This window comes from Hippocampus zosterae, chromosome 1 (genome assembly GCF_025434085.1).
Source record: "Hippocampus zosterae strain Florida chromosome 1, ASM2543408v3, whole genome shotgun sequence".
NCBI classification, from domain to species: domain Eukaryota; kingdom Metazoa; phylum Chordata; class Actinopteri; order Syngnathiformes; family Syngnathidae; genus Hippocampus; species Hippocampus zosterae.
This window is the reverse complement of record NC_067451.1, coordinates 23,140,097-23,158,330: the sequence shown is the minus strand read 5'-3', so window position 1 is coordinate 23,158,330 and position 18,234 is coordinate 23,140,097. Positions and strand designations below refer to the sequence as shown.

The 18,234-nt window shown below is 41.3% G+C and overlaps 1 protein-coding gene across 1 annotated transcript; it reads left to right on the top strand.

Annotated features, from left to right (window-relative positions):
- Nucleotides 1–3,175: 3,175 nt before the first annotated feature.
- On the top strand, nucleotides 3,176–17,797 carry rgs14b (regulator of G protein signaling 14b). The gene is made up of 19 exons (XM_052080753.1): nucleotides 3,176–3,326; nucleotides 5,367–5,388; nucleotides 5,551–5,690; nucleotides 5,781–5,873; nucleotides 6,064–6,207; nucleotides 6,299–6,475; nucleotides 6,590–6,662; nucleotides 6,744–6,841; nucleotides 7,866–8,084; nucleotides 8,254–8,327; nucleotides 8,619–8,745; nucleotides 10,043–10,124; nucleotides 10,742–10,794; nucleotides 10,926–11,016; nucleotides 11,889–13,388; nucleotides 15,953–16,047; nucleotides 16,132–16,209; nucleotides 16,554–16,607; nucleotides 16,686–17,797. The coding sequence occupies exons 1-15, from the start codon at nucleotides 3,282–3,284 to the stop codon at nucleotides 12,134–12,136; spliced, it is 1,686 nt and encodes a 561-aa protein (XP_051936713.1). The 5' UTR covers nucleotides 3,176–3,281; the 3' UTR covers nucleotides 12,137–13,388; nucleotides 15,953–16,047; nucleotides 16,132–16,209; nucleotides 16,554–16,607; nucleotides 16,686–17,797.
- The last annotated feature ends 437 nt before the right edge of the window (nucleotides 17,798–18,234 follow it).

Genomic DNA, 18,234 nt, shown 5'->3' with positions numbered 1-18,234 from the left:
TTTTTTTTTTTGTGATTTGTGTTGGGAGTCATTGCAAGGAACGGTAATTCATTATCGCTGTTTTGTTGGTGAGTAGTATTTTGATAGCATAGAGGGGAATGTACGAAATAAAAAGAAGTCTAAAGTTGTAAATCCTGAAGTTAGATAGATAATTGATTCAGCGGCAGCGACAAGGGAAATTTACCATGAAGTAGAAGCAGCTCACAGTGCCAAATGCTGCCTTTGCACACACAAATGAATCATGAATTGCAACATTGGAGCAGCAATATTGTGTATTATTTTAATCGGTCATGCACGTACCTCCCACGCAATATTTATTTGCACAAAACCCTGTAGAGCACGGCTGCTTTTCAGGGTACAGCCTGACATTGGCAATTCACACAAATGTAGGCCATGGGGCTTATGACTAAACTCCGCTGTTTGTGCCTTTCAAGGTCAAAAAAGGTGTAAAAGGTGTATGTTAAAGTCATGTGGTATGTAAATGTCAAGGGTACACAAGGAATTCATTTGAATGTAACAGCCCTAAAGGGGCAATTGTGTCTCAGACAATTAAGCAATGTGAAATAAGTTTACCCTTTTATCTTTTCTAAAGCCTTTTTTAATCTCGAAACTGCCTTGCACAAAATAGTGATGAGGGAGTACAATATTTAGCTATTAGTTTAGGTCCGGCCCAGTAGTCCAGTGGTTAGCACGTCGGCTTCACAGTGAAGAGGTAATGGGTTCGATTCCAGCTCCGGCCTCCCTGTGTGGAGTTTGCATGTTCTCCCAGGGCCTGCGTGGGTTTTCTCCGGGTGCTACGGTTTCCTGATTGAACACACTACATTGTCCTTAGGTGTGAGTGTGAGCGCGCATGGTTGTTCGTCTCTGTGTGCCCTGCGATTGGCTGGCAACCGGTTCAGGGTGTCCCCCGACTACTGCCCGAAGACAGTTGGGTTGGGCTCCAGAACCTCCCGCAACAGTAGTGATGACAAAGCGGTTCAGGAAATGGATGGATGGATAGTTTAGGTCCGTAACGCTAAACACAACCTGGGGGAAAAACACATACACAACCACGGGAAAACATACAGGTCAAAGTTGGATTTAGCAACCAAGTGTTCCAAAAATGTGCTCATATTTTTTTTTCTTGGCAGACTCAAGATCTACCTTTTTAATGTGCTTGGCATCATAAACTCTCCGACATTTTACAGAGAAAGGCCAAAGCGCAAATTCGAAACCCTGACCTCAGAGCTGTGAAACAGATGTGCTAACCACCTTTTCAACCTGCTCCATCAAAATAATAACAAACAAAACAAAATGTACTTAAAATTAACAATGTTGGCAAAATAAACCTATCCAATAAATGGGTGATGACTAGTTACAATTAAATTCATCCTAAAATAACAAAGAACATGTGAATGAATTCTAATAAAAAAATCTCCTGTTTGAACTTTTTTCCCCTTGTCCTGCCTTTCTGTCTATTTTGAAAATGTATTTCTGCCTTTGAGCACAGAATGTTGTCCTCTTCTAAAGTTTCTTTTAATTAAAAAAAGCTTCAGCTACTATCAGTTTAATGCATTGACAAACAAACACATTTTGGACAACTTAAGCACCCAGATCAAATAATGGGGCATTTTAAGCCTCAAACAATGTAAAAACAACAGACTTGTTATCCAGGCCTTGGTAGCTAACATTTGCACCGCCAATCAAGCTATCCTGTCCCACCTGCCGCAACACCCCTGTGCGCATGTCAGGTGTGATTAGTGACAATGAGGAGAATCAAAAACTGTCAATCACTTCATACCTGTCAGTTCTCTTCGGTTTCCAGTTCACTGAGACGCAGCATGGTTGCTTTCAAGGGCCTTTATCAACGCTTCTCCCACCTGGCCAAGGTTATGGCTCACAAGCAGATCAGAAGATATGACAAGTGGCGAGCGGTAGGAACAGAAATGGCCAGTGACAAGGTAAGACAGTGAATGAAACAGACAGAGGAGGAAAAAAAATGATTCAATGGACCTTGGACATGTGTATATATGTGTGCACGCATACTTTTTTTTAAATGAATCAAATGTAATGGGGACCATCTAATGTAACCCTGTTACATGAATTACTGTATATTCAGTATTGATTTTTTTTTCCAACACAAATTCTACTTGACGCGGCGGGCTATCCATCGTATTGATTAGCAAACTAGCCGAAACATGCAGCACGAACTGACCTGACAGCAGTCAAAGACAAACTAATGTGTGCACTGATATTGCACTACTGATACTGTTGAGTTGTTTCATGCTAGTGTATCAGTCATTGCATTCACTTGTTGGCATTTTCACATCTTAATTGATGGAAGGGCATATGGGCAAACTGCAAAAGAAAAGTACAGTATATTATATCCATCGGGAGAGAAGCAGGAACATCGTTGTTCTTTAACTTTTGATTGTGCATAAGGTGCATTAAAGGATCCCGAAGAAAACAAAACATCAAAAACACAATCATGAATTAACGCAAACGATACCATCAGATGCCACCAAAGCAATTAATGACTTTTGCGAGAGCACAAAAAAACCTCACCACAAACCCTGAGAAGCCAAGGTTATCGGCAGATAATAGAAGATAGGTGCAATAAATGGATAATTTGAGCGGTGACTATCCAGGGCTTCATAGCAAATAAAAAAAACAGAAATATTAACAGCGAATGCCAAAAAATAGAGCGGGCCAAATGTGGCCCCAGGGCAGTACTTTGAGAACCCATAGCTTAAAAGGTGAACCCCTTTATGAAAGTTGTGTTGAAGTATTAGCCACAGCAGAAAATGTTTTGATAAGCAGTTCAATCAAAGAAGGGATTTATTTGACCAATTTAAAACATGCCAAATACTTTTAGTTCAATGATCAAACCAATTTTATTGTTACTCGCATCTTAATATAATGAACATCAGGAAAATGTAGTTTCAATAATTTCCCGGGAGAGAAATAATACAACTACTACCAGTGGCAAACTAATTAAAAATAAACACATTGAGTGGTTTTGTGACGGTGTTGGTTGCTTCAAGGGAGTCCGATGTTCATTATCAGCAGACTTTGCCTTTTAGTTTTTCTCAAGATGTTGCTTGAGATCAGTGTGATATGATCATAGTAACTATACTTCCTCTTTTGTGGCCTGTTGCTATGGCAAGACTTCCAGGCAGGAAGTGACATGGGGAACCCAAGTGAAGAGGTTTGGTGTGTTTAGGTGGAAACCTTCATTTCGTCTTCAGCCGCTGTGGGCATCGTATTGTACTTGCACATTGAAGTGTGGTGTCTTGGTTAAAATGGCAAAAAATGTTAATTCTCGAGGGATTCCTGTTGGCCACATGGTGAGTTTGTAAGAATAACAATTTGCTTCAGGTTTGATTCGGTTAGTAGGATGTTTCATATTAAAAGGGGATCTAAGGAGGCCTCATATGTCCATATTGAATGATTTGGATGTTATTAAAGTGACAAAAGTGGTTAGAACATGAGTGTGAAAGCGTCTGTTGGGCAGTTTCTATTGCTACTAAAAATGGAGAGTGAGAAACCACACAGGGCCTATTTGCCAATCTGTCGTGTGTAGGCTGTGTGTGATCATGACTGATGGTGTACTTTTGTAATGGAAAAGACCTGCATGTGTTCATTTTTATTTATGGGAATTCACACTTGGCACTTTGTCATTTTATGTGATGTGACTGTTCCTGTCATTGGCGATGCAGAAAATGTGTTGTTTTGGGCTCATTTCAAGCACTGATGCCTTGTGATGTGTTCAAGAAAATGCTTTGCTGGACTCCCGTAAGAGATTTCCACCATTGCTGTCACCGCTAAATGAACGTTGTCACTGTGAGCTTGAGTTTGTTCTCATCTTGAGGGTGTCTCCAGTTCCAAAAGCTGAATGAGAGCCAACCATCAGTGTCACAACCACTTCCTGCGCAGCCCGTTTGTTGCTCCTGTAAATGAAACCAAAACATTTAACATGGTTTTGCACTTCTATATCTGCTTGTGTTTTTAAGATGATCTCCGAATTGCATCTAGAACTGACTGGTTGCACAACCGCTTCCAGGGCTTTTGTTGTTTGCGTAACATGCATTTCTTTCCCATAGACAACATTTGTCTTGCTCCTTTGAACGATTAACTCGCACAACATATGAATGAGTTCAAGCATCATTTTGACAAAAATAGAGCCACACCTACTCGCAGATTTCCTATCATGGCAATATTTCATGGTGCATTTCCTAACCCTGCAACACCACAAGACTTTTATAAAGAATGCAAGGTTTTAATTGTGGGGGGAATGCAGTTTACATTTTAATGCAACTACTCCTGTACGATATATCTTGGATACCATTTTAAATGTCATCATCGATAAAATGGAATATTATGGATTGTAACTATTTATACTATAGACAATGTGTACATACACAAATCAATATCTCAACACATGAAAAGATGCTTGCACCAGATTTGGCAGAAAGATCATTTCCATCAGTTGTCTATGTCATGGAATTTTATGGAAACAATACTGTATCGTTGTTGAAATATATTTTTGTCCGTATCTCGCACCACTTTCTACTATCATCTTCATTCCAGCCAGTCATGAGCCCATTCACTTCATGGCATGAACGTTATGTCACATACTTCCACAGTCATGTCTGCACCCGTTATTTCCCATTTAGCTTTTCAATAATAGCCCGACTATGCTCGAAAGTGAACGTGAAATGATAATTGCGTGAAACGGTTCGAATCAGGTCCGCAAATTCTATGAGGAAGCATTTGCCAATTGTTGGTCGCAATCAAATGGATCGACAGGATCTTGAGGATAGCGGCAACAAAGAAGAAATTCTGCACTCAATGTGAATTTTCTCTCTGAGCAGGAGTTATACAGTATTGATGTTAAGGGTCAGTTGAAGAGATTGTAGCTGGATTATATTCACAAGGCATACATTTAAATGTCATACTGTATGTGAGTATTGGTGACTTGTCTGTTTTTGAACTAACTAAATGATTTTGTTGGAGTTGAAATGACATCAAACACCTTCTGTGAAAGACCTTCTTAATGATTTTTTTCCTCCAAAACTAGCCTCTTAATTGCTTCATTACGCTCAATAAAATGTTTTAGCTTGAAAGTGGACCAGAAAAAGATTCCTTTTCACAAAAAATTTGAATGTTTGTGTTTGAACCCTTCGTATCTTTGTTGATACATCTTCAAAAAGAATCACTCTTGAGAGCCCCAAAAAAGCTATAAACACCCACAGAGTACCAAATTCGACACCCTAAACCCAACTTTATTTCTGAAATTGATAAGATCAACTTTGAATGTTGTTTATTTTGTCTGGCGCCACCCAAGTCTTGTCCTTTCTAAATCACCGTTCACTTTCTTTTAACAGAGCCTTGCGGTCTCGGATGGAGGTGAGCCTGAATGAAGTGCCTGCTAATAGCAGAGTGGAACATGTTGATGCACGATACAAGAACATATCTGATTCAACCTCATTTTTTGTTGTGCTTATCCTCTCTGGCAAATGGGTGTGTGTGTGTGTGTGTGTGCGTGTGTGTGTGTGTGTGTGTGTGCAGAGTTGAATATGGCTGCACGGAGCAGTACAGGCAGCAGCTCCAGCCTCCCTGGGACCCCGGGCGGCGAGGCATGTGTGCTCAGCTGGGCTGTCTCTTTTGAGAAGCTGTTGGAAGACACCAGTGGAGTCAATTACTTTACAGTGGGTTGCAACACAAAGGCAAATGGAGGTTTTCCTCTCGCCAGGTAGGCGTGCACCTTGAGCAAATTGTCCTGCGTCTACTTGTCGCAGGCCTTTCTGAAATCGGAGGTGAGTGCAGAGAACATATTATTCTGGCAAGCGTGTGAAAAGTTCAAGAAGATCCCAGCTACATCATTGGAGGAGGTGAGACATGCTTTCCCTCCCTTTTATGCTGATGACATTGGATTGGTCTGAGGATCAGGTTGCAGTGAACCAAATGGAAAACCTTGATTCTAGTTTGAAAAACACAATTTGCACTCATAACGGTGCACTATCCAAGGTGTGTGTGTGTGTGTGTGTGTGTGTGTGTGTTTTGTCTCCGATGTATTTGTAGCTGAAGGTGAGAGCTCGCTCCATCTATGAAACGTACTTGTCTGAAAGTGCTCCCCACTCTGTCAACATCGATGACACGGCCAAAAAAGATGAAAAAGACTTGGAGCAACCAACTCCCGATATGTTTGACAAGGCTCAAGCACAGGTCCGTTTAAATGACATTTACACAATGCCAAGAGTCAATTAGAACGTTGCTTAACTTTTTGTTGGTTTTGTTTTGCCTTGGTGCGTGCCAGATATTTAAGTTGATGAAGATGGACAGCTACAGACGATTTGTGCGCTCTCCTCTCTACAAAAGCTGCACTTTGGCAAGTGTAGAAGGCAAACGTTTACCTCCGCTCTCTGCAGAACCTTTTCGCACGGTCTCCTGGGAGGATGTGGCCAATCGAAGCCTCAACTTAAGTGACAAAAAGGTAACGCCAGGCAGGGAAAGAAGATAAATCAAAAGTCGGTGAATTGGTTTGCAAAAGTGATACGGGATGTAAGTTTTATTAGCCTTTTAATGAGGGCATTACTGTTTCAAACAGAGCAAGGCAGAGGAAGGCACTTTTCCAGCCGGCAAGAGCATCAAACCGCGACAAAAAAGAGGGTCCTGGGGAGGTCTGATCTTTTTATCTAAATTAGACTTTGATGCGAGTCATTCAATTTGATCTAACTATATTTTCTTCTGTCTGATCTTAGATGCCCCCCACAGCAATGTTTATCTTTATCACAGAGAGCATAAAGCTGTCAAGTCGAGCAGTAATGTGGAGCTTGACTCCCTCTACAGGGCAGCAGAGGTCAGTGCGGTTTTCACGATTGAATAGGTTTATATTAGTTTTCCCAAACTTTATTTGAACGAGGCCCACATTTTATTTTAGAAAAAGCTCAAAGCATAATACCGAAGAAATGTTGCAACATTGTGCACTTTTAAATGATGATCTTATCTCGATTCACACCCAAATGTCCTTTTTTTTGTGGGCAATACATAGTGAAAGGAGCTAAATGATTTTATTTTGCGTAACCACTTAACAAAATAAAATTGACTACATACAACCAACATTTTTTTCAATGCGTAAAATCTGGGTCCGTTTGGTTGAAAATATCACTAATATCATCTCAGGACTTGAAGAAAGGCACCTAGATCTTTAACAGCTTGTAGTTTTAAAATTTTATTTATTTATTTTTTATTTTATGCTTGAAAAGCATGCCTGACTTCGACATAGTTATTCAAAGGGTATGTTGAGTCAAACGTTTTCTTTACAATTATGTGTATTATAAGTATGTGTCTCCACCAGTCTAAACACTGTATTCTGATTAATGTGGCATTTACAGACTCTGACTGAAGTGGCACAATGGCCACGTGGCTAAATTCCACCATTTCAGTAGGTGCCCATTTTGCCACTTGCCATCAACTTAAAATGACATCACAGTGCCTACATGACTCAGCCCAGAAAACAAGTGAGCAGTGATTGGTCATTCCCTGAGGCACTATGACGCCATTTTCTGTTGACAGCAAGTGGCAAAATTGCCACCCCCTCAGGATAATTAAAATGGGTGGATTTTACTGCTGATTTCATATTCCTCAAATGCAAATGTAATCAGAATGCTGTTCACATCACTAGTTAGGGCACATAGAACATATTATTGTCGATGTATACATTTTTTCCTCCTCTTAACTACTTGTCGTCCTCTTGAAGCAGCACCGATGAGAGTGTCAGCCTTTCCAGTAGCTCTGTTCTACTTTTATTCCCATGTGGATGATCAGGCATGTAAATTAGTAGAAGGCTCCCTACATATTGACACCTGCCCCAAATTCTTTAGAACGGCCAATCGTGTCCTCGCTCCCCAGAGCAAGCTGGCATTTCAAGAGGACACTGTGGGATGGAAGGCGGCTATTGTTGCGTCTACCTGCCTGATGGTAGTGCCTCCTTGGCTCCGACCCCTTATGGCCAGCCCATCAGAGAGATGCTAGCCAGCCTATGTGAGAAAAGAGGCTTCTCGCTAAAAGATGTCTTCATTTACCTTCAAGGCATGGACAAGGTTAGGACATGGCAACACATATGACAAAGAAGCATTTTGTCTCCCAAATTTGCCTGACAACACGTTTTTATGAGATGATTTTCCTTTGTTATACTTCATTCATTTTTCAAATGAAGTCTGAATGACATCATCTATGAAAGTCACATTTTTGGTCTGTGCTTTCTCGCAGCCATTATCACTGGACCAAGACTGCTCGGTACTGAGAGATCAGCAGGTTTTGCTTGAGCTTCGGGTGATGTTTGTGTGAGTCAATGTTCTTGACTCATTTCCGTGTGTTATTTGCTCTTTCTCGCCCTAGCAGGCTTGCGTGCACACACACACAAACAGACTGCAACATTTCTGCTGTCACACTTTTAGAGGGAAAGTCCATGTTTTAACACTTGACACTGTCTTGGTAATGACTTTTGATATGATTTCGAGCCAACTGAAGTTAGACTAGCTGGTGTCTGTCAAATTCTTGAGAGTGGAACCTTCGCTTAACTCATTTTGATGTCATGTTCTAGCGTTTTCTTGCTGAGATTGTGTGCGTTTCAGACTGGAAAATGCATTTACTGGAAAGACTGGTGGAATCATGGCAAAGTCAAGCAAGACACTGCAGGATGCCCTATCCACAGTGTTACAAAAACATAGCCTAAAGCCTCACGAGGCCCAGGTTACCATGGTAAGTATTTCTTTATGCACGAGTTAGGGGCATTGGAGAGCTAATAACTTTTGGGTTATTTTCAGATATTGGCGTGTGTGTTCCAGTTCTTTGTGCAGAATTTTGCTACCATTTGACATTTAAAAAAATGGCAACACCATCCAGGAAATGTTGATAATTTAGTTTAATTAGAGATGAAAGGGGCGGCCCGGTAGTCCAGTGGTTAGCACGTCGGCTTCACAGTGCAGAGGTACCGGGTTCGATTCCAGCTCCGGCCTCCCTGTGTGGAGTTTGCATGTTCTCCCCGGGCCTGCGTGGGTTTTCTCCGGGTGCTCCGGTTTCCTCCCACATTCCAAAAACATGCGTGGCAGGCTGATTGAACACTCTAAATTGTCCCTAGGTGTGGGTGTGAGTGCGAATGGTTGTTCGTCTCTGTGTGCCCTGCGATTGGCTGGCAACTGATCCAGGGTGTCCCCCGCCTACTGCCCGAAGACGGCTGGGATAGGCTCCGGCACCCCCCGCGACCCTAGTGAGGATTAAGCGGCTCCAAAAATGGATGGATGGATAGAGATGAAAGTAAACTTTTGAGGGCTTTTTTTTGTTGCTTTTCGTGTGTCTATTTTTTCTTCTCAACGTCATGGTTCCAATTAAATGGTAAAATCTGTATTGTGTGAGCTTTTACAGATAAAACCTAAAAGGGAAAATATCTCAAAAACCTGGTATGCTAGAAAAAAGTAGCAGTATTAAATCTGTGGGGAAAAAATACTCAGATTTAACATTTGCTCTTGACAAGTGTAATTGATTGTTGTCAACTAGTGCTGGGTATCGATTCAGGTTTCCAAAAATGATTCGATTCACAAGGGCCCAATTTGATTTACAATTCACTTTAATTTTCGATTGAGTGAAGTAAGGATTGCATGCGGTACCAATTTTACTGTTATATGAAGGACATTCCCAGCAGTGCTGCAAATGGAAATTTCCAGGCATCTACCTTCATGCTTGTTGGTGCTCATTTCAATGCTTCCGCCATGTTGTTTTGGTACACCACTCTTGCATAGTGACAAGATCTCAGCTGGTGCAAGAAGTCACATTAATTTATGTGGAAAAAATGTTTTTTAAAACATTTATCTTTTTATAAGTCGATATTGGGCTATGAAATGGAAAACTGATTCAGCTAATCATTCTTTTGGGGCTTGTTTTTCGTTCAAAGCCAGCCTTATTGTCAATACTGTCACATGCACATCTTGCACCTACTTGATAATTATCATACATGTATAATTGCACTGAAAATACTGAACGCGTTCCATTGTTATTTTAGGTTGGGAGTGACAAGACTGTGAACATGAACACTACGGTGTTCAGACTAGCCAATAAGATGCTCCGGCTTGACAGAGCAAGAGGTATAAATGCCAACGTGAACTCTGTATTGTTAACAGTACTTCTCCAAGCACTTTAGCATTATGGATCCATAATTCTAACGATAGATTTTACATTCTGTGTTCCCTCCTCCCCACTTCCTGTACATTGACCTGTTTATTTAATGGACCCTTGAAAGAGTCTTTTCACCGTCCACTTAACTGTCCTACTTTTTCTCCTGAGTTACGGTCGATGTAGTCATCGGTGTTCGCGTGATACTCTTGATTTGCGTGCCTTTCACTGCTTCCTGCAACAAAGTCCGATTCATTCGGTTTGTTGAACGCAATGCCATGTCGACTTAACACCCTCACATCATCGGCGCTTGGCTCAACTTCTCACACTTGGTAAGATGCGTAGACACTATGTGGCTGTATCACAAGTTCCGTTTTTTAACGCAACAGCTCTACAGCTTTTTCAACATTACCTCCAAACTCAAACACTGACTTGTAGAAAGTGTGGCACTTTTTCCCTAACCAACACAAATTTAACACGGCAAGCCGTCGTTCTTTCGATTCTTCACCTGAGAAAGCAACCCAAAATACAGTACTGTCCTTATCCAAATCTGACAGCAGAAACCAACTTACATTTTACATTTGAACAGGAAGAGACCCGAGCAACATCACCAGAGCCAGTGGAACTGCATTTGCCACACAGGTGAGACGATGTCTGGTTTGCAATGAAAATTGCAATTACAACGTTCCCCCACTATTCGCAGGCAATGTTATCCTGCCAGCAATGTATTGCAATTACAAAATATATATATATCCCTTTTGTCTGGGATCAAGGCAGGGTCAGGTGATCTGGATACCCGGTTGTCCCCTCCGACTGACAAAGAAAAGACTTCACCAAAGCCCAGTAAGAACCCCGACATGGATGGTAGGACTCCTTAGCAGTAATGCAGGAAGGGCGAGGTTATTATAAGCAGGGGTGCACACCAGCTGTCAATTTGCACCCTTTCCAAGGAAGATTGATGACTATTCCATGGGAGAAATTGACTTGTGGCATGCTGCATGGCACCTGGTGACTGCCGCACACACCTTCTGCGCCATGCTGCTAATTTAAAGGCAAAAAAAGTGCATCCCTGATTTATAAGAGACAGTAATATGTTTATAAAAGATTCCGTTAGTGTGATGGAGAACCTTAATACAGTGAAACTCCTCTACAACGAAATCATGTTTGCAGCAATAAATTTTTCACTGTAGCAAATTTGATCTCAGATGTAAACACACACACACAAACGTATGTGTACTCTTTAGTTTTATTCCAATAGTGCATAAGTATGATCATACACTTATTTGACACTTCATAAAGCTGCTGGACATCCAAAGGTCCGTTGTGTAGCCATTTTAGCAATGCAACATTCTTGCTACGTCTGAAACGAACAATAACAAATACTTCCTGTGACTACTGTGCATGTGTAAAACTGTGGTGGTTGCTGTTGCCCTTTCCGAATGAAGCAGTAGAGGTCGCTGTTGGATTAGACTTCGTTGTAGTGATTCTCATCGCGAGGCAAAAGCAGAGAAAAATATTTCGTATAACGCAAAAGTTTTTTTTTCATTGTATGGGGCAGAAGAGTGGGAATGATGTTAATGCATGAAGATTTTTTTCACACTATGGGGTATTTTCTCCCATGCAGGTTTCGTTGTAGAGGAGTTTCACTGTATACTCATGGTTGCAATCATTTTCAAACATGGTTTAATCGCTGCGATTTGAGTGAATGCCAGGTTGTGCGTGATCGCCGTCATTAGGGTTTCTGGACATGCTGACGAGGGCCCAGTGCTGCAGGGTCGACGACCAGCGAGGTCTGCTCACCAAAGAGCAGCTCGAGGTTCCTCTGTTCCTTCAGCTACCCGCAGACCACGGAAAAGAGCCGCGGTCCGAAGAGTCGAGCACGAGCGCCTCTTCAACTGCACATCCAGACAAGGTCACAGAGGGCTCACAACCCATGACCTCAGCCGAATCTGAACACAAAGATTTGCGGGAAACATCTGTATGAAAGACCTTGTGTGTGTGTGTGGGGGGGGGGGGGGGGGGGAGAATAAGAAATGCAAAGAACATGCTCGACACATGTGGCCACCTGATTTTTTAAAATTATTTTTTTGTGTGTGCGTGTAGCACTTAATTATCATTGGAAAAATAAGCTCTCAGTCAGCATTGTGCTACCTCTTCTACCAAAGCTTGACTTCTTTAGGAAGAAGAGAAAGAAGGCATGAGGACACATTTGACAAACACTACACTTCTTTATAAGGCGAGTGTTTCATGCGAAATATTTTAATGTAGCTAAAATGAAAGCACCTTGCAGTAATGCAGTTGGATTTACAGTATTTGTTTCACTTGTATTTGAATGAGATTTCACTTCACTGCATTGAGGAATAATCATGTGTTACTGTAAACTACAGCCGCATGGGACGGCGCAGTTTTTGAATATTGCATGTTTCAAGACGATATAGTGTTTTAAGGTTTGTTTTTGTTGTTGTTGTTTTGAAAAGACTTCATTCACCTCCTTGTTTTGTTTTGTTTGCTGTGATGGTACATTAAAGTCCTGCTCTGCTCCCACCTGAAACTTGTAATTTACAGGATCATCATTATCACTTCATGTTGTAATGCAGGGAGTCAATAGACAGTAGCAGCTTTAACAGCTCAAGGCGACTATCCAAACAATTAAAATCTTGTCGAATACGAACCCTTCTCTCTCCTCTGTACATATTGCATGTCAGCTTTAAGCCGTTGGTTCATTTGCAGTGATGTCTTTGCTTGACACTTAAATTTGAATTTATTTTATAGCAGCGCAGCCACATCCCATAACGCCTGTGATGTTAACTGTGCAATCCATAAAGCTATAAATGAAACTGAACTCTCACGATAACTTCAACATGCAGCATCTGGTAGGACCACCTATGGTTCACTTCTTATTTCTATAGACTGCAGCATAGAGCTTTTAACAATCAATTTCAAGACAAAGGATTCCATTAATCAAGTACTTCAAGTAAATCTGCCTCCTGTTTGTCAAGATGCATAGCAGAGAGCATCCTGTTTGGCATACTAGGTGTCTGGCATTTTCTCTCCTCCTTTCTCCCGTGCGTGTGTGCGCGCGCGTTCCTTCTATCCATGCGTGAATGGTGCATCGGTAGAGCTTTGAATGGGCACAGGGAAAGGCGTGCGTGTGCTCACACAGACTCCATAGCAGCAGTGACGCCAGGAGCATCTCCTCGCCCTGACGTCTATACAGAGAAGAGGAAGCAAAGCAGGTGAGTGCTTGATTTCCCTTCAGCTACTGTGCGTTTCCCTTCTGTTCTATGACAATGCTATTTGCAGTTTTGATCTCGGGTGATCAAGCTCTCGTTTCTAATTGAGCAGTTCAATACTGTAGCCTTGTGTTTTGGGGAAGGCAACAGCCATTTTCAAACATTTCTGTACTTTTTGGGGGGGAGGGGCATTTTATCATCTTACAGAAGAATACACAAGACCTTGTATGAAATGGATGAACATGACTGTGTTCTGCTGGTGTAACGGTGAGCCTGCATGTGCTTGCTTCACAGGGGCATCACCCCCACCGACCCCCCCCCCCCCCCCCTACCCTATCCTACCCCGAACACCTCAAAAAATGATTGGAGGTGACAATACGACAAAACTCGGAACATAATGTCCTTATCCCTGACAGCCCCATTTTAAGCTCTTTCCCACTTGCATCTTCTGTCCACATGATTATCTTGGTGGGCTCTCTAGATGCATACATACATGCATGCATGCATGTGCAGTATGAAAACCCGACTTAACATTCATTAGATTATGACTGATTAATACTCCAAAATGTGAAAATTGATCTACAAGTGCATCTGAAAGATATATCAACACTTCTTGGTCCATATCCCCTAGTCCACTCCACTTGTGACACGAAATGATTTTTTATTTCTTTTGTCCTCTAATCATATGGAGGGCAGTATTGTATTCCAAGCACCATCTTTTTGATACCATACCCCTGTGTTTAGTACCCTGATAAATGGGTGCGAACCTGTAACAAGACCAATTACTACTTTCCTATTGGTCATTTAATGGTATTTCTTTACTCTAATACATATACATTAAAAAAAATCAATGCAAACAATGTTTACACCCCCCCTGTGGAAATGCCAGTTTTTTGTGATGTGTGTGTATAAATGCGTGTGTGTATATATCTATATATATATTGCGCGTCGTCCCGCACGCGGTCTGTCCTTCCGTCTGTCCCTTTTCAAAACGTACCTACTTCACCGCGCCGCTGCGCGCCGCCACTGCGCCACTCAGGCAGTGGCTCACTACGATCGTGCGGGCATCTTAGCGAAAAAATGTTGTCTACCCACAAGCATTGCAATGAAATTGTTAGTTATTTAGTAGAGCTAAACATCTCTTTATTTTCGCGATAAGCAATGAAGATGAACAAAAAGTTGAACCAAGCAACAACACTTTTGTGGGCCGAAGGCCCACCTTACCAGCCTTCCGCAGGAACTAGCTGATGAGCCGCCCGGAGGGCGGCGTACCAGCTAGTACATATATATATATATATATATATATATATATATATATATATATATGTATGTATGTAAATAAAACTGTATTTAAGTGGGAAAGTTAAATGCCAAAAAACAGGTAAAAGCATCAGCAAAAAAAAAAAAAAAATCTGAACAGCCGCACACCCAATTTAAAAGGGTACATACGCTCAAGCCACCACATTATTTGTTTACTTTAAATTTCCATTAAAAAAAATGTCCCCCTTGAATTGCTTGCAAAGATATGTCACAAATGGTGCAAAACCTTTGGAAATTATTGATCTTTGCCCCCCCCCCCCTTACATATCCCCCGAACCCTGCATTTGAAAAGAGGTGTGTAGGCTTTTTGTATCGACTGTAAATCTCAATGTTTACCATCTTTCTTTCTCTGGCATTAACCCCACAAGAATCCTCACCTGTTTGTCTCTGGCATTAACCCCACAAGAATCCTCACCTGTTTGACCGCTACTGGAAGCTTCAAGCCTGCTGCCTTTTGCTGTCAAACTTAGCTGCAGAACAGTTTTGCCTCTGTAGTACTTTATATTTTACTACTAATGCACTGTTACATATTTCATTCTGCCTCCTCTTGCTGTACTGCGTGACCAAAAGTGATGATGGGTGGGAGAAACAAATGCAAAAGACTGTAAGGCAACATTTTGTGTTTACCCAGTCTTGCAGAAAGAGTCCCATATTAGCTTTTAAGAGTCGAGTCTGTTGCTTTTATCGTAGGGCACGCCATTGTATACAAGCACGAACATGTTCGTGCATGCCAATAAAAGGAGCCTCCATCTTCTTGGCCTTGGTCATCACTGCCGCCTTCTTTATTTAAGGATTGCACATTGGGAGGGACTTGGTGAGAAAAGTCCCTCTTCCGGATTTTGGGTCATGTTACCTCTGTGAGCTGGTCGCAGATGTGCTCAGCCAGATCCTCCTCCAAAGCGTCTCCTCGGTCCATAGCAGACATTTAATTTGAAGCGCACAATATTGTGTGCCAAGTCAACTAGCTTGGTGGGCCCATAATGGGGTTGATGTAAAGTATGAGAGTTCCAGGGAGTGTCCCACCGGGTGTTTCAGAGACTTTAGTGAGCTGTCCAGGCACATCGACCTGGAAGCATCCAATTGACTTGCTGGCAACACGAATGTGACGCTACTGTGACATCAGCAGTTATTCTTAAACTTAGCGCTTCATGTTTCATGTAGAGTGGCTTGCTGAGCGCTCGAGGGGGGGCAACTTTACTTGGATTACTATAATCAACCTCAAGTCATGACTCATTGGTATCGTGTAGGTTTCACTAAATAGAATTGCAAATTCTGTCTCTGGGCAGTTTTCCAATTGAAGTCCTCTTCACTGAAGTCAGCCATGGAGCAAAAGACAGATGAGGTACAAACATCACAAAATCTTCAATTATGATTGAGTACTACATGAGAAGGAAAGACTTTTCAAATGTTTTGCTTTCATCCCAAGTGCTCCACCAGCACCTCACCTCAGAAACACATGAAGAGCCGCTCAAAATCCATCGAGGAGACGCAACAGTCCAAGAGGGTGAGAACAGTGCACAAATCCTTCAAATCCATATGAAGGCGATAAGATAGCGCCGAGGAAAAAATTGAGACAATATCTGCTGCAATTTGTTCATTTTCAAAGCTCGTAACTATTGCATCTTAGCATTTTATTTACATGCATACATTTTTATTATTAATGTTTTTATTTACTTATTTATTTGAAGAATATGGCGATAATCTTCATCAAAATGTGACATGATAGAGAAAAACTGAGATCGGTTTTGGATTCCATACCCCAAAATTTGGTACAAACAGCTGAGAGACCGAACTCAACACCAAATAGTGTTCCCCAGTGTAAAATATCGATCATGTCTTTCTTTCTAGGGCATTTCTTCACAGAAATCCCTTCCAGGAAGACCAGAGCTGGACAGAGTGAAGGTGAACTAGTTTTTTTGTCTGTTCTATAGCGACATGTCATTTTGTATGCAACATAATGTTCAGCTTCCCGTCTTGCAGGAGTGCGTTGACTGTTCAGAGACGCCCTCATCCTCCACCGAGGAATTAAAGGGATGAACCAATGACATAGTCATCTTGTCATCAAATTCACATTTGTAAGAAAAAGCAAGCGATACGCAGATGTTTAGAAAAAAAACACAACTTGAATACTGTAAGTTGTCACAAACACATATGCACGTTAAGACATTGCATGTAAAGAAAATATGGTTCTGCTCTGTTGTAAAGAAGGCCCGACCGATATAGATTTATTGATAGATTTTATTTTTTATTTTTCTAGCAAGTGCCATTTGTAATACTTGGCAGGGTAAAATTTCTGATAACTCAATCGGCTGATGAATTAAAAAATATATAATGAATTAAATACTGCACATTTCTTTTGTGGTTCCTCAACACTTTCAACAATATAAATGTATTGCCGGCGGAATATTTGACTGTTTTACAATACGTTGTCCTAACTTTATGTCAGACAGATAGAGAGAGAGAATGATTTTTTTCCCTTGTGTATGTGTGTGTGTGTGCGTGTGTGTGTGGACTGCCTATACAGTACAGTATATAAAAAATTGTCTGGTTTATGAGGTGATATTGGCTGATTAATCGGTTGGGCCTTAGCTGTAAACATTGCAAAATGTGAACTGACAAGAAAATCGTGTACATCAGTTGGTGCAAGCCAACAAGCCCATTAGGTGGTCATGAAGCATTTTTATTTATTTTACAATGGAGAGCTGTTCCTCTTCCATGAATATGTTTTCGTGCGCACGTTGTAGCCAATGAACAAAGACATCAACCACTCTACAGTATTTAGTTTGTATCTCCTGGCCTCAAGCCAGCAAAAGGTGTGAATTATGGAATAGTGTTCCCGCTATTGTATCAAGTTGTCGGTTGATGCTGTTGATTCTCCATTTTCCGCTGCACTCATTTTGTAAAAGTACATCCGCTTTGCTTGGTGCATCACTCAACATGTATGCTGCTTACCTACAGCATACTGTTACGACCACTCTCGGTGCTATTCAAGATGAAAATATCTTTTTTAAGGAAAAAAACTGAGCTCTTCTAATGGCTTTGGTTGCGGTAGGTGACGGTTTTGTGAAAATATAATAAAATCCTCCACTCAAGAGTGTCATGTTACCATTTTGCTTGTTTGTTACCATGGCGACTGAGTCATCCTTCCCAAATTGACTTAAACCTAACCAGGTTATTTGTGAACTATGTTGGGATTATTATCTTTTAAGTTTCTATCCGCATAAGTCGTCTTATAAGATTAGTTAAAAAAACTATAAAAATTGGGCACCATGAAAACAGAAGGTACACAATGAAGCTGCAACATCCATCTGTAAAGACAAAAAGGAAAACTTTAAGATGTTCAAATGAAATTTCACAGATGCAGCAGTATCTTTAGCTTCAGTTTAGCTGTGCGCAGAGCTTTTGTCTTTCACAAGTCCCAGCTCTCATTACTGCTTTGAAAACAATTTGTCTAAAGGAGGTGGGAGTTATTAAGTTGTATTTCTCTGAGGTCCGCACGCTAAGCTTACAGTACAGTATTTGTTTGGTT